General features: G+C 43.8%; 1 protein-coding gene across 1 annotated transcript in view; it reads right to left on the reverse strand.

Annotated features, from left to right (window-relative positions):
• The window catches only part of DRC1 (dynein regulatory complex subunit 1), a 47,071-nt gene extending 30,645 nt beyond the window's left edge, over window positions 1–16,426 (reverse strand). Inside the window, exons 1-3 of the mRNA XM_024764458.1 lie at window positions 16,272–16,426; window positions 6,254–6,338; window positions 1,517–1,568 (exon numbers count right to left, since the gene is read on the reverse strand). Of these exons, the coding sequence (XP_024620226.1) occupies window positions 1,517–1,568; window positions 6,254–6,338; window positions 16,272–16,426 (292 nt within the window). The remainder of the gene's footprint in view (window positions 1–1,516; window positions 1,569–6,253; window positions 6,339–16,271) is intronic.
• Between the last annotated feature and the right edge of the window lie 693 nt (window positions 16,427–17,119).

Below are 17,119 nucleotides of genomic sequence, written 5' to 3' on the forward strand. Positions count from 1 at the left end.
GGTACATAGTACATCTTATAATTCAATTAACTTTTTTTTCTAAAAAACGAGAAACAGCTGTCAGATTATCTTTCCAGAACCCACATTTATCTTGTAACTCTGCCACTAGCAACCTCCCTTTTTCCTCAGAGGACCTTCCATTTTTCCTCAGGAGAAGCCTAACTCCTCAACGGGACCCTCAGGGACTTTCTGCAGCTGTCCCTGCCAATTCGGTCCCTGGTACAAGCCACGACAGGCAGTGGGAAGTTTCAAGAATAAATTATATCTTGGTGACACTGGCAAAGTTGCTGGTGGGGAGAATGACTTACGTTAAACAACTGAAAATATTGTTGTTAAAATTGTACTGTGTTAAAATTGTACTGTGGGGACTTCTCTGATGGTGCAGTGGTTAAGAATCCACCTGCCAATGCAGGGGACATGGGTTCGAGCCCTGGTCCGGGAAGATCCCACATGCTGTGGAGCAACTAAGCCCATGCACCACAACTACTGAGCCCTCGTGCCACAACTACTGAAGCCCATGCGCCTAGAGCCCGCGCTTCACGACAAGAGAAGCCACCTCAGTGAGAAGCCTGCGCACGGCAACGAACACCCAAGGCAGCCAAAAATACATAAATAAAAATCAATCAATCAAAAAAAAACTGTACTGTGTATGTACCTACTGAGATGAGCAAAATGGCCCCGTGGGCTGTTCTTGTAATTGAACTATAGGTAGGAAATTAATTGAAGAACAAGCCAAAGGAAGAGATTACGTGAGAACCTCTGTTCCTGCTGCTATCGGTCTTCTGTGGGCAAACAAAACTTAGAAGCTAACTCCTAAGCAGCCTATGCCTGCCTCCATCGGGCAAGCTGAGCCCTGGAAGATGGGTGCGCCCACAGCCTGCCTGCCAAGGCCTGGAGCTGAGGGTCAGCCACGGGACCCCATCGTCCCTCTGACCCTCTGTCCTTCCAGGCATGGAGTCTTTACCATACTTTAATACGCTGTTACATTTGCACGTGGTGCTTCTGGATCTGGTTGTTATGATTAATTTAAACCCAGAACAGCCTAATGTACCTTCTCAGCCTCGTCTCTTTTCTTCCACCACCCCCCGTACATCCCTCACTCTCATGCCATTCCCAAACATCATGCAATCTCACGCCTCTGCCCAAGTTGCTCCTAAAATGCCCATTCCTTGACTCCAACTCTTCTTCATCCCTTATGGCCCGACTCAAATATCACTTTGCCTGGAAAGTTTTCTCTAATCGCTCCAGAGAGAATTAAAGGCCTCCTCATATGTGTTTCCACGACTCTTATACATACCTTTAACACAAATCATGGTTGGGCATTTGCACATCTGGCTCTACTAGACTGTGAACATCAAGAGCAGAGGCCATGTCCACTCCTCTTTGTATCCAAAGGGCTTGGTACACATTAGGAAGGTAATACTTAGGAGGAGGGAAGCAACGAGGGAGGGAGGGAGGGAAGGAAAGAAAGAAGGAGGGAGGATTCGTAAGGGGCAAGAAGTGGATTCTAATAGACAATGGATATTTGTCACCAACTCAGTGCCACAGAGCAGCAGTTTAGCCAACTTCTGAAAACAAATAAGAATGTATAAAGTTAGAAACATTTGCACAACTGTCTGTAGGTGTTCAATCCAACCAAGCAGGAATTAAAAGCTACCTTAAGGGACTGCCCTGGCGGTCCAGTGGTAAAGAATCTGCCTTCCAATGCTGGGGATGCGGGTTCGATCCCTGATCGGGGAACTGAGATCCCACGTGCGGTGGAGAAACTAAGCCCGTGTGCCTCAACTAGAGAGCCCGTGTGCTGCAAACTACAGAGCCCATGCGCTCTGGAGCCCGCGCCACAGCTAGAGAGAGAAAACCCACACGCCACAACTAGAGAGAAGCCCACATGCCGCAACTAAGACCCGACACAGGCAAAAATAAATAAACTTAAAAATAAAAATAAAAAATAAATATTAAAAAAATTCTACCTTAAGACTTTAAAGCGTAGCATCTACTTAGCAACCTGTTTCCATCAGGACACTTGTGATGTGATGTTACAGCTTACAATTTAATAGCACTCTGCAATTCTGGAGGTACTTTAGTTTATTCTCGTTAAAGGAGGGACCAGCCTATCAGTACGCGGGCATCCACTCTGGGTACATCTCAGCACCTTCCCCAGCAGGCCTCCAAGTGACTGACACTGCCAGGGTCCTTTCTAAGAAGCTCAGCTGGGGATGTGAGACACATAATAATAATTGTCCTCCAATGTCCATTTCCCCCTCTTCTTTTAATAACAGCACACCCAAATTTTAGCTAGGCATTTGACCTCCTAAAATAGATACATCTCCCAACCTCCCTTGCAGCTAGATTGCAATCTGACCAATAACACATGAGCAGAAGTGTATGTGCCACTTCTGAATTGTGCCTTGAAGGGGAAAGGTGTGCCCTCTGCTGCCCCCTTCTTCTCTGTCTCCCAGGCTGGCATGTGATGCTAAAGTATGACGTGGTGAGCAGACGAAGGCAACCCAAGCAAGGGTGGAAGGAGGTGAGGTTCCCAACCTCAAAGAAACCCCCATATCAGCCCTGGACTATTTCTGCTCTGAACTGTTTATTACGTGAACCAGAGAAATAAGCTTCTACCTTGTTTAAGCTAATATTACGTGGAACCTCTTGCTATAGGTGTTCTAATACAGGAGAGAATTGTAGCCGACTGCACTGACCCCTCCCTCAAAGGCCCAGGAATTTTGCTACTGGTACCCCCCTTCTAAATTCCTCTTGGTAAATTTCACATGCAGTACCTTCCCTCCTGAACTTTTGGTGATGTCGTGATTTCAAGACGATAAATCCTCTCAAAAAAAGTTCAAGTAAAAAAAAAAAAAAAAGTTTAAGTATCCTTAGGTTATGCCTGAGTTTTTCCAAGTCTGTTTTGGAATTTACAAATTTTTCAACTCTCGAATCATTTCTGAACTAGGAACTTATAAATATCTCTGCTCCAGGGATTCACTGAAATGATCAGAGACTGTATTTCACCTCATTCTTCTAAGGAAATTTTGAAATACAGTTTTAATGAATACAGAACTGAACCTCCACCCAGCTATCCAGGGTACTCCAGGCTTTTGTTAAACAGCTGCAGCTTTATCACTTGTGCCAAACGGTCTTACATGCATAAGGAAGCAATGGCTTTCCTGTAGTTTTGAGCTATTTTCTACTCAGACAATGCGAACATCAGAAATTTCTGAATCAAGTATTTAAGTCTCAAAGTAAAATAGAAAATGTTACGTCTGCCCTGAGCAGGACAGACCCTGGGAAGAGGCCCATACAGGCCTTGAAAGTGGGTTCAGAACCATTTGGGCAGGGAATCTGGAGTTCTGTGACACTCAGAGAGTGATCTAATGGGGACACTTGGGCTCTGAGTAGACTTGAGGCAAGTCCACTTGAGGGGGTGCATCCAGAGGAGGGCCAGAACAATACACAGGACCCTCCTCATTACCACTTTTATTCAATGGGCTAGAGGGCCTATCTAGTGCAATAAGGCAAGAAGAAAAATTTTAAGGTATCAAAATTGAACAGAAGAAGATAAAACTGTCATTTTCAGATGATTATATATGTAAAAAAAAAAAAACCAAAAAGAACCTACAGGTAATCTATTAGAATTAACAAATGAATTTGACCAGGTTGCTGGATATCAGATCAATATATAAAAACCAATTGTGGAAAAAAAAAAACCAATCGTGGGCTTCCCTGGTGGCGCAGTGCTTGAGAGTCCGCCTGCCGATGCAGGGGACACGGGTCCGTGCCCCGGTCCGGGAAGATCCCACATGCTGCTGAGCGGCTGGGCCCATGATCCATGGCCGCTGAGCCTGCGCGTCTGGAGCCTGTGCTCCGCAACGGGAGAGACCACAACAGTGAGAGGCCCGCGTACCGCAAAAAAAAAAACCAAACAAACAAACAAACAAACAAAAAAAAACAACCATTGTACTTTTACATAATCAACAATGAACAATTATAACTTCAAGAAGAAGTATAGGGACTTCCCTGGTGGTGCAGAAGTATAGGGACTTCCCTGGTGGTGCATGTGCCTGCCAACACAGGAACATGGGTTTGATCCCTGGTCCGGGAAGATCCCACATACCACAGAGCAACTAAGCCCATGCGCCACAACTACTGAGCCCTCGTGCCACAACTACTGAAGCCCACGCTCCCTAGGGCCTGTACTCCACAGCAAGAGAAGCCACTGCAACGAGAAGCCCAGGCACCACAAGGAAGAGTAGCCCCCGCTCGCTGCAACTAGAGAAAGCCCGCTCGCAGCAGTGAAGACCCAATGCAGCCAAAAATAAATAATAATTAAAAACAGAAAAAGTATAAAACATTGCTGAGTGAAATTAAAGAATACTTAAATAAAAGGAGGGATAATTTATCCTCACAGATTATAAATCTCTATATTGGTAAGATATTAATTTTTTCCCAAATTGATCTATAGATTCAATCTAATCTCAATTAAAATCCCAGCTGCTTTTTTTTGGTGGAAATTGAGAAGCTAATTCTAAAATTTATATGGAAATGCAAAGGGTCAAGAACAGCCAAGGCCATCTTGAAGAACCACAAAGTTGGAGGACTTACCCTACCAGATATCAAGGCCTGTCATGCAGCTACAGTAATTAAAATAGTGTGGAATTGGCATAAAGACAATTGACCAATGGAACAGAATAGAGAATCTAGAAACAAACAAGTAGGCTCACCTGATTTGCAACAAAGGTGCATTGCAATGCAGAGGGGAAAGGATGATCTCTTCAAATGGTGCTGGGTTAATTAAAGATCCATTTAGAAAACAATGAACCTTGAGCCCTACTTTTACACCACACACAAAAATGGATTCCAGATCCATTTTGGTCTAGATTATAGACCAAAATGTAAACAGTAGAACGATGAGGCTTCTAGAAGAAAACATGGAAGAATATCTTTATAAAGTTGGAGCAGACCAAGATTAAACAGGAAACAAAAAGAACTATCATTTAAAAAAAATGATTGATAAGGTGCAGGACAGGGGCCCCTCCTGCCCAGGTCTTAGGACAGAACTGGTTGTTAATACCTTGATATTAAGAAAGGTAGCATTTTCTTTATACATTTCTCTTCAATGGCAACACTCTTCGTGATTTAAGTCCTAAGCAAAAGGAACCTGGGAAAGCTACTGATGAAAACAACATTATCTCTCTGGTTTTACACTCTAAAATTGAAAATATACTGAACTGTATATCAGTATTTGCAGGATTATAGCAGTATCTACTACAACAGTATTTTTCAAGATTATATGTAATACCCTTTTTATCCTACACAGAAACACTCAGAGATCACCAACCTTTAGATGAAGTACCCTAAGTATAAAGAGGTGATCTGGAACAAGAACCCATAATAGTTCAATATTCTTTCCACTACAATAAAATATTTTATCCTTGATCCAGTACAGCACAGGTTGTCAATTATTGCTAGATACCTCTATGCTCTATAATAATATTTCAGTAATTTGAATATTTTTTTCTCCCAGTAAATACACTTCAATTTCTGCTAGCAGTGATCTCTCTTCTCCACTTTTATAAATCCCATTTAACTTTTCTAAGACCCAGCTCAAACCCCACTTTCTCCGTGGAACCTTCCCTGACCAGGCCGTCTGGGTGAGCTCTTTCCCACATCTCAACGCCCACGGTGTCACTGTGCATGCAATTAATTAAGTAAACGCGGCAGTGTGCCAGTTCCGGCGCGCTGCTTTGAACTACTGTTTATCCCTCCTGCGCCTCTCGCTCCAAGTCCTTTACTCATGTCTCAGGAGCCCTTGTCATCGCCACGGGAGAGCGATCAAAGACTTCCTTTTAGAGTTTATTGGGTACAAGCTCTGCCCTACTCCACAGCTACACCAAGAGGCCCTCGCTCTCCTAGAACGTACAGTTCCACTGGGGACACCACACGCACACACATCTTCGAAAAGTCATACAAGGCAGAAAAGTATCTAAAATGAAACGAATGGTGCAGACGGGAAGTCAAAGGGTTCAACCTGCGCCGCGGAGGAACTAGTGGAAGAGTTGGGAAGTGAGATGGTCTTGAAGTCTGCGAAAGTAGCCTGAGGAAAGGAGAGGGGAAAGGGGGCGGGGAGAGGACAGGTGGGAAAAAGAAGCGAGGAGCGGGGCTTGGCATTGCAGCCCACCAAAGGCACACCACAGGAAGAGCAAAGCCCCAGTCCTACAGGACAGTCGCGACCCGGTAACTCCCCAGTTCTTACCAGTCTGCTTTCTTCTTTCTGTTTGTAGCTCTTGCTTTGATCTTCTTCACTCTCCTTCCCGTCTAAATGTTCTCCAAGCGCTTCCCTGTGATGGAAAAAAGTAGAGAAACTCAAGTTACTTTTAGTATTTAGAATCTATATTTTAAAATTTCATAGTACATCACAGTATATACAAAAATATATTCTATATGGATAAAAATTTGAATACTAAAAAAACACAATCGTAAAAACACTAGAATACAGGAGAATTATAGTAAGATCAAAGTTAGAAAAAAAAAAGAGTGAAAGGTTTTACTTCCTAAAACTTAAACATTTTGAGAGTTCCCTGGTGGTCCAATGGTTAGGACTCAGCCCTTTCACTGCCTTGGACTGGGGTTCAATCCCTGGTGGGGGAACTAAGATCCCACAAGCCACGTGTTGTGGCCAAAAAAAAATTAAACATTTTATCCTTGAAAGTCAAGGGATAAACTGGCAAAAGATATTTGACAAACTTCTGCTCTAAAATAGAATGGGATCCTTCAAAACCATACAGAAAAGACAAAATACCATTAACACAACATTGTAAATCAACTATACTTAAATTTTAAAAAGTTAAATTAATTTTCTTAAAAGACCAAATAGGAAAATTGGCAAAGGATGTGAACAAGCAGTTTACAGAAGAAGTATAAACGGCAAGTAGACATTTGAAGATATGTTCAACTTCACATATAACCAGAAAAATGAAATTGAAAACCCTGTGAGGTATCCTCATTCTCCTATCAAGAGAAAAGATTTAGAAGTTGATGGTATCTGGTGGGGCAGAGGGTGTGAGTGACCATTGATTCATACTCCATGGGTGGGAACGTGAAGGGTCACAACCCATCCAAAAGGCAATTTGGCAAGACTTTTCCAAATCTTACACCGGCCTCCTGTCTGACTGAACCTTTACGAACTTTCCACAGAAAGCTTTCACAAGTTCAAAAAGAAATATGCACAAGAATGATTACTGCAGCACTCTCTCTACTAGCAGGAATGTGGAAACATTCTACATACATGTTAATAGTTGCCTGTTTAAATAACTTGCGAGGCAACAATACAAGAAAATATATTGTAGCCTATTAAAAAAAAAAAGATGTGCTATCTAGCAGCACAGAAAGATGTCCACCATATGTAAGTAAAAAGAGCCAGCTGTAGAACAATATGTAAAGTATAATATAGATTTTCTTCTTAAAATAGGCTTATATACATATGCACAGGAAAAATCTTGGAAGGATTTATGACAAACAGATGACAGGAATTATTTAAGGAAAGAGAACTTTACTGAGGACTTATAGTTTCTACATTTTTCTATTGCATGAATTTTATAAATAGTGCATATGTGTGTGTGTGTGTTAATCAGAAAATAAGACCAAAGATGACGGGGGAAAGATAAGGTTCCAGACTCTGGGCTTTTTTGGGGGAGGCATGGGGGAATGACCCCACCAATACCCACCCCGCTTACATGGTGGAGGTCCACTGTCTCCTCTGGCACACAGCGGCCATGAGGATTCCCAGTTCTGCCTTAAGAAAAATGAAACCATCATCTTATGACTTCAACCATGGTGAAAGAAGCAGATGCCTTTCTTGACTCTTCACTCTTTCTTGACTTTTTCTCTCCCTGACTTCCACCTCCCTTCCCTTTGTTCAAAGGTCAGCACAGCCCTACATCGTGCTACACCATTTTTGAGAGCTGGAATTGAGTTAGCACCCCTCACCCCACTCCCAAGCCAACTGAAACTCTTTTTTCTTGTCATTTCATCCACTTCCATACCCTTATTGAACCTACTCATTGCCCTTACCGAGAAAACGATTTGTTTCATTCTACTCAGGGCTTCAGATATTGCCAGGCTAGTGGTGTTCTCATTACCATCCCAAACACACTCATTCACCTGACTTTCTACTTTGACCACCAATTAATCACCACCTCTGTCTAAATAATCCTTCCAACTACTTCCTGGAGCAAAGACCTGTGCTTCAGAAAGAAAAATAACTATGCTACTCATTCTTATCCTCCAGTTTCAGCTTTAATCCCATTGCTGCCTGGTACTTAGCATTTCTGACTGCCTAGCACCACACTGTCCAGTATGATATCCACTAACCACATGTGGCTATTGAGCGCTTGAAATGATCTAAACTGAAATGTGCTATGAGTGTAAAATATGGACTAGATGGATTTTGAGGACTTTCAATAAAAAAACGCAAAATATCTCAATATGATTTATACTGATTACATGTTAAAATAATATTTTTATATAGTGAGTTCAACAAGATAAATTACAAAATTTAATTTCACCTGTTCTATTTTTTTAATGTGGATGCTAATTTACGTATTGTGTTTCTCTTGGTCGGTGCTGACCTATCATATTCCCTAACGTTGCCATCCCAGACTTCTCTCTCCTCAGGTTTGAGCTGGATCCCTCTTTTGCGAAACTGCTTCCCCACCACTGCCACCCATATGGTCTCAATGGGAGCTGCCATCTTGAATAACCATACCTCCAGGCAAGTCAAAGTCCTTTCTCGGGACTTAAAAAATTGAAACGTAATTGATTGTTCGGCTGGGTTTAGAGCTCCAGGTCGAAAACCGTTTTCTTTAGAACTTTGAGGGCATTGCTCATTGTCTTCTGGTGTCCACTGTTGCTATTTACGAAACCAGACGTCACCCTGTTTATTAATCCTTTCTTTGTATGTGAGAGTTGTCATCACTGTTGTCATCGCTGTTCACTCTGGAAGCTCGCAGGACCCTTCTTTTGGGTCTCGGTGTTCTGAACATGCTCAGTGGTGTGCCTGGGGTGGATCTACTTTCATTCATTCTGCTGTCAGGTGGCCCCTTTCAACCAGGGAACTCAGGATCTTCAGTTCTGAGAAATGTTCTTGAATTCTTTTATTGATCATTTCCACCCTTCTGTTTACTCTCTCTTTCTGGATCTAGAAAGCAGATACTAGATCTCCTGGACTAGTTCTCTAATTTTTTTTTTTTTTTTTTTTTTTTTTTTGCGGTACGCAGGCCTCTCACTGTTGTGGCCTCTCCCGTTGCGGAGCACAGGCTCCGGACGCGCAGGCTCAGCGGCCATGGCTCACGGGCCCAGCCGCTCCGCGGCATGTGGGATCTTCCCGGACCGGGGCACAAACCTGTGTCCCCTGCATCGGCAGGTGGACTCTCAACATTGCACCACCAGGGAAGCCCTAGTCCTCTAATTTTTAAAAAATCTTTTTCTCTACTAGTTTCTATCTTTTTTCCTTTTCGTTCTATCTCCCAGGCAATTCCATTACCTTTACTTCCCAACCCTTCTACTGTTTCCCATTTCGACCTTATTTTTAATTTCCAAGAGCTCTGTTTTGATCTCTAGATTATTTTAGTAGCATCCTATTCTTGTTTCATGTTTGCAATTATCTTTTCTTTTTTCTCTGAGGATCCTTTTTTTAAAAATTTTATTTATTTTTGGCTGCGTTGGGTCTTCATTGCGGTGTGCAGGCTTCTCATTGCGGTGGCTTCTCTTGTTGCGGAGCACAGGCTCTAGGTGCGCGGGCTTCAGTAGTCGTGGTGCGTGGGCTCTAGAGCACAGGCTCAGTAGTTGTGGCGCACAGGCTTAGTTGCTCCACGGCATGTGGGATCTTCCTGGACCAGGGATCGAACCCGTGTCTATGCATTAACAGGAAGATTCTTTTTTTATTTTTAACATCTTTATTGGAGTATAATTGCTTTACATTGTTGTGTTAGTTTCTGCTGTATAACAAAGTGAATCAGCTATACATATACATATCCCCTTCCTCTTGCGTCTCCCTCCCACTCTCCCTGTCCCACCCCTCTAAGTGGTCACAAAGCACCAAGCTGATCTCCCCGTGCTATGCAGCTGCTTCCCACTAGCTATCTATTTTACATTTGGCAGTGTATATATGTCAATGTCACTCTCTTACTTTGTTCCAGCTTGCCCTTTCCCCTCCCCGTGTCCTCAAGTCCATTCTCTAGTAGGTCTGCGTCTTTATTCTCGTCCTGTCCCTAGGTTCTTCATGACCTTTTTTTTTTTTTAGATTCCATATATATGTGTTAGCATACAGTACTTGTTTTTCTCTTTCTGACTTACTTCACTCTGTATGACAGACTCTAGGTCCATCCACTTCACTACAAATAACTCAATTTCATTTCTTTTTATGGCTGAGTAATATTCCATTGTATCTATGTGCCACATCTTCTTTATCCATTCATCTGTGGATGGACGCTTAGGTTGCTTCCATGTCCTGGCTACTGTAAATAGAGCTGCAATGAACATTGTGGTACATGACTCTTTTTGAATTATGGTTTTCTCAGGGTGTATGCCCAGTAGTGGGATTGCTGGGTCGTATGGTAGTTCTATTTTTAGTTTTTTAAGGAACCTCCATACTGTTCTCCATAGTGGCTGTATCAATTTACATTCCCACCAACGGTGCAAGAAGGTTCCCCGTTCTCCACACCATTTATTTCTCCAGCATTTATTGTTTGTAGATTTTTTTGATGACGGCCATTCTGACTGGTGTGAGGTGATACCTCATTGTAGTTGTGATTTGCATTTCTCTAATGATTAGCGATGTTGAGCATTCTTTCATGTGTTTGTTGGCGATCTGTATATCTTCTTCTGAGGATTAATGACAGTCATTTTTTCCTTTGCTCTCTCTTTTCTTTTTTATTTTTTGGCCGTGCTGCACGGCATGCGAGATCTTAGTTCCCCAACCAGGGATCGAACCCTGCATTGGAAGCATGGAGTCTTAACCACTGGACTGCCACAGAAGTCCCTGTCTTTCTTTTTTAACTGAAGTAAAATTGGTATATAACATTATCTAAGTTTCAAGTGTACTTAAAGACAGTGTTTTCATTGTGTTTTGTTGTTTTCTTCCTACATGGTCTCAATTTCCTCTAAGTTGCTTTTTTCTGTTTATTCATTTTGGTGTCTACCTTTCACGTTGAAGACTTTCTTCAGACGTCTCGAAATCCTTGGCTACCTTTCCATGCTAAGGCGAAAAAGCTCATGAAAGTGCTGAGTGCAAGGGTGTGGTATAACAGTTGTGAACTTCAGTGCAGGACAATCTACCCGAACCATTTCCCGGGCAAACCTGATTTCAGTGTCTTCAAGTCCCTCCTTCTGGTCTGGTCAGATTCTGCAGAGAGATTTCTCCAGTCTCCTGCCTGCAAGGGGCAGGTCCTGCCAGCATTCCAGGAACAGGGAGGGGGAGGCGCTCAGCTCCAGTGTGCACGTGTCTGTGGAATCCCCTTGCTTTTAGTACCATGTCCTTGCCTCCTCTCTGCCCAGCATCCCCCAAACCATGCATCCTCCATTTTACTTTCTCCAAACCTCTGGTCAAGTGTGCAAAGTGGGAGAAAGGTTCTTGACATCTACTAATTTTCCAGTCAATTCTCCTTATTTTAGTTCCTTCTTCATCCCTATCCAGATAAACCTGACGCTGCCTTTTGGAGATTTATTGCAGAGGAAATGAAGGGGGCTCTCAGCTTTCCTCACTACTAGTTTATATTTCCATACTCTTCAATCTGCTAAGCCATTTACCATCTGTCTATATACGTCCCAGCTTCCAAAATGTTGCTGCTGTTGAGGCCCCCTGTTTTGCTTGACTTTGTAGGTTTATATCGTTTTTACTTAATCCCTTTAAATCTCATTTTTGATAGAGATCCTAGGTGCATGTGTTCTATCCACCATCTTGACTCAGAAGTGACATCTCTCAGGAATTTGAAATGTCAACTGAAAAACTAGAGATTGAGAGTTTTGGGTGCTTTAGCCATTAATCTTATTCTTTATCTTCATATGACATTTAATTCTGTTAACAGCTTCCCCTCTAAAACTACACCTCAGTGACCCACCAAGATCCAGGCAGTTAGGGCAGTGGGCACCATAGGCAATCAAGGAGCTCCAGGCTAATTTTAAAGCAACACAACTGACTAAAGTCAGTCTGTTTTTTATTATCACCCTGTGCCAGCAACAAAACAATTCATAAAACACTTCTTTCTGAAAAATCTTTTGTTAATCTAAGTTCCAAAAAATTGCTGCAGTACTGTTGATTTTTAAATTTTTTTTTTTAATTTATGTGGGTTTAAAATTTTTTTTAATTTATTTTTGGCTGTGTTGGGTCTTAGTTGCTGCACTCGGGCTTTCTCTAGTTGCGGCGAGCAGTGGCTTCTCTTGTTGCAGGGCACGGGCTTTAGGAGTGCGGGCTTCAGTAGTTGTGGCATGTGGGCTCAGTAGTTGCAGCACGTGGGCTCTAGAGTACAGGCCCAGTAGTTGTGGCGCACGGGCTTAGTTGCTCTGCCACATGTGGGATCTTCGCGGACCAGGGATTGAACCCGTGTCCCCTGCCTTGGCAGGCGGATTCTTTAACCACTGTGCCACCAGGGAAGTCCCTACTATTGTTCTTTAATAATATATATGTAAGCGTCAATACAGCACCTTTCTATTTCTTATCCTTGAAGAAGGAAGTTAATTTGTAGAACTTGCAATTATACAGTTGGTCTCTGACACACAGACTCAGCTACGCGCATGTGTTTTGAGAGCACATTTGAAATAGCTCAGAACTGTCCCAGCTCACTTCAGCACAGGGCATGTCCACAACCTCCCAGGTACTATATATCCCAGCAGATTAGGGATTTGACATAAACAACACTAGCCCAGTTATTAGAAACATGAAGAAACTGAACCTGAGTTACTTCTATTCTGTCATTCTATACACAACTCATTCTCTAAGTCTTACAAATTCACTCCTTTGGGAACATTTCTTCATATGCTTTTTTCTTCCTTTTTTTCCCCAAAACACATGTAATTTTTCTTTTGGCCACGCTGTGGGAGCTTAGTTCCCCAACCAGGGATCGAACCCAGGCCCTCGGCAGTGAAAGCGCAGAGTCCTAACCACTAGACCACCAGGGAATTCCCTACATGTAATTTAAAAGTATTCATTGGGACTTCCCTGGTGGCGCAGTGGTTAAGAATCCACCTGCCAATGCAGGGGACACGGGTTCGAGCCCTAGTCCAGGAAGATCCCACGTGCCACGGAGCAACTAAGCCCGTGAGCCACAACTACTGAGCCTGCGCTCTAGAGCCCGTGAGCCACAACTACTGAAGGCCCCGCGCCTAGAGCCCGAGCTCTGCAACAAGAGAAGTCACCACAATGAGAAGCCTGCGCACCGCAATGAAGACCCAACGCAGCCAAAAATAAATAATTTTTAGAAACATATATAAAAGTATTCATCCATTACTTCTTTCTCATTTTGTATTGTAAATTTTATTTTTATTTTTAAAAAATTACCGGCATGGCATGGTAATATAACAAAGTTCAACAAAATGCAATGTTCATTGTCTGCTTTTCTTTTCAGGCTATTGTTATTATCTGTGTTTTAGAAATTACCGGCTCCAGGCGTCAAATTCTTTAGGTACGCTACTGCACCTCACTTATTTGTTTTTCTACCAGCCTCAACTGGCCATTCTATCTTATTCTCCTTGTCAGCGTTTCCTCTTCCATCAACTTCTGAATGCTGGGCTTTCTTAAGACTTAGCCATGAACACTTTTCTCATCCCTTTTTAATCCTCTTTCCCAGTGTAATTTAATTCATTCCTATGGTTTAAAATACAATCAGGGCTTCCCTGGTGGCTCAGTGGTTGAGAGTCTGCCTGCCAATGCAGGGGACACGGGTTCGTGCCCCAGTCCGGGAAGATCCCACATGCCGCGGAGCGGCTGGGCCCGTGAGCCATGGACGCTGAGCCTGCGTGTCCGGAGCCTGTGCTCTGCAACGGGAGAGGCCACAACACTGAGAGGCCCGCGTACCGCAAAAAAAAAAAAAATACAATCATAACGCTGCTGACTCTTTGCACTGGTCCCTGTAATCCAGATCTCTTCCAACTGCCTAGTGGACATCTCAATTTTAATGTCTTACAAAATTCGACTTCCCTTAATATGGACAAAACCAAACCTTTGATTTTCAACTCCTGCCTTACTGCCCCCATTACTGTCTTTACCGTCTCAATAAAAGGTACTGCCATCTATCTACCCAGCTGTTCAAGCCATTCTAGCTTTCCCCCTGCGTTTCATCAGCATGTCCAATCAATCAGTAAATCCAGTCAATTTCAATTCCAAAATATGTCTGGAGTGCATCTGCTTTATCTCCAAACCACTGCCACTAATTAGTTCAGACCAACTGCATCTCTCACCTGGACAAATACAACTGCTCCCTAACTGGACTCCTTACTTTCACTTCTGGCTCCTCCAAACCATTCCCCAAAGAGCAACCAGAGTGATCTTAACATACTTAGAAATTTGAGAAATTCTCACACTAGGTCCTTGGCCTGTGGGTAAGAGCTATCACCATGTGGAAGGTCAAATGGACACTCCGAAACTTCACCCAAGTGCATAAAAAAGCACTATTGTCAACCGGGGGAGATGGTGGGGATTAGTGTCACCCTTAGGGATCTCAAGGATTTGGGAGTGGTGGTGCCTATCAAATCTCCATTTAATTCACTGGTCTGGTCCCTGCAAAAACTGGATGGATCCAAGATAATAACTGTCAATTACTGCAAGCTCAACCAAGCAGCAGTCCTACTCGCAGCTGACATGTAGGTCGGGTGTCTTTGCTAGAGCAGGTTACTGTGGCCTTAGGGACATGGAATGTAGCCACTGATTGGGCCAAATGCATTATTTTCTACCTCAATCAGGAAAAAGGATCAGGAAGTTCACATTTACGTGGATCAGATAATGTATACTCACATAGGCCTCTCACTCACAGAGCCGTGTTAACTCTCCTGATCTGTCAAAATATAGTCTGAATAGGTCAGGACCATCTGAATATCCCACAGAACATCACATTGACCTATACATCAGGGTTGGCAAACACTGGCCTATGGGTCAAATCTGACCCATCTGCTTTTGTATGGCTCACAAGTGAAGAATGATTTTTACATTTTCAATTTTTTTTTTTTTTAAGATCAAGATGAATAGGCAGAGCGCAGAGGATTTTTAAGGCACTGAAACTATTCTGTACAATACTGTAATGGTGGAAACATGTCATTATATATCTATCGAGATCCATCAATTGTAGCAAATGTACCACTCTGGTGGGGAAGGTTGATAGTGGAGGAGGTTATACATGTGTAGGGCTAGGGGGTATATGGGAAATCTCTGTACTTTCCACTCAATTTTTCTGTGAACCTAAAACTGCTCTAAAGTATGAAATTTATTAATTTAGAAAAAAAGATCTAAATATGAGGGACATTTTGTGACACATGAACATTATATGAAATTCAGATTTCAGTGTTCTTTAGTAAAGTTTTATTGGAACCCAGCCACATCACTTTAGGGCCCTTGTGTCCAAAGGCCAGCAGACAAGAAGAGAAGCACCATCTTGGCAGGGCAGCTGACCGTGACCAGCAGGACAAGGTATAAGTGCTGTCACACTGAGAGGGTGTTCAGGGGGTCACGCAGGTTCACCTTTGTACCCCCTTAAGACAAGGCCACTCCGTCTGTGCATGGACAGGTGGGGCAACCCCAGCCTGAGAACGGCGTGGTTATCAGCCTCAGAGCCTTCAGGAAAAGGGGTTTGTGTCACACACCCAGATAAGCCACTGAGACCAGCAGAAGTGATAGCCGAAGTCCACTCCATAACTACTTGTGGAAGGAAGGCGGGCTGGGAGGCAAGGAGGAAAGAAAGACCTCGGCGGGCAGGTCATGGAGCCCGCCTCTTCAGCGTATGGCCCACAGTGCCTGGCGCAGCAGGCTCTCAATGAACATGCTGGAGGGATTATGATTTCCGTCTTTGACTTTACTAGCGTGTTCAATGTTTTAATATCCCATGCTTTGTTTGAACCTTCTGGTAGAAATGTTTTCTATCTTATCAAGAAACAAGGCCGGCTCACACGTAGGGCACGCCGCCCCCTCACCGCAGGGGCTCCGGCCCGGAGAAGCCACCCCCTCATCCCTGCACCGCGTCAACGCACCCTGGGCGCTCCTTGGCGGGACCCGCCCAAACCCAGCTCACCGCCTCCGAGCTTCCAGGCGCGCCGCGATGCGGAGGCGCCGGGCCTGGATCCGCTCCTGAGGGTTATCAGAATGTATCGAGGGCCCGACAATCGGAGTGGCTAAATGCTCCTTCTCCTTCTCCTCCAGGACCCTCAGGGATCCCGGCGGATTCATGGCAGGTGCCTCCCGCCCCCAGGCAGCTCTGCCTGGACCACCGCCGGACTACCGCCTTGCTGCTAACAACAAGCCGTTGCTAACAACAAGCCGTTGCCAGGGAAAGTCACCTAATCCGCAGCTGGCGTGGTTGCGCGCGCATCCCCTCAGGCTCTGCCCACCGGTGTTCCGAAAGCTATATCCCAGCTTGGGGCTTTATTCCCTTCTCCTGCAATTCGGGTAATCCCCACGAAGGCCCGGGGGTATTAACGGAGGCTGGAAGATTTAAGAGCTGCACCAATAGTGATTCGTCACTTACTGACCCTGATGACTGATTCTTCATTCATCAAATAAATATTCCTCAAAATCATATTCATCAAATATAATCGAGTGCCTACTCTATGCCAATCACTGTGCTAGCGCTGAGGATACAAGCGTTGTCCTTTCCTCATGGAGCGGATAGAATAGTACGATCGCTCGGAAAGCTCGAACTAAAGTATACTGTATCCATCTACTCGTCGTCCATTCATTTTTGAGCTCCTATTGATACTTTGTGCATTCGGCCCCTATGTTCTCTAGACTATATCCATCAAGGAATTGTCTTCTGTAGCGGTTTTCAGTAGGGCTGAAGCCTAGGACAATCCCACCATCACCACGTGCAATCACATACTTAGGAAAAGGAGAGCAGAGGAAAATGGTACGGAAGGCAGGCGG

Source organism: Neophocaena asiaeorientalis, unplaced genomic scaffold (assembly GCF_003031525.2).
Source record: "Neophocaena asiaeorientalis asiaeorientalis breed wild unplaced genomic scaffold, Neophocaena_asiaeorientalis_V1.1 scaffold345, whole genome shotgun sequence".
In the NCBI taxonomy this organism is placed as follows: Eukaryota; Metazoa; Chordata; class Mammalia; order Artiodactyla; family Phocoenidae; genus Neophocaena; species Neophocaena asiaeorientalis.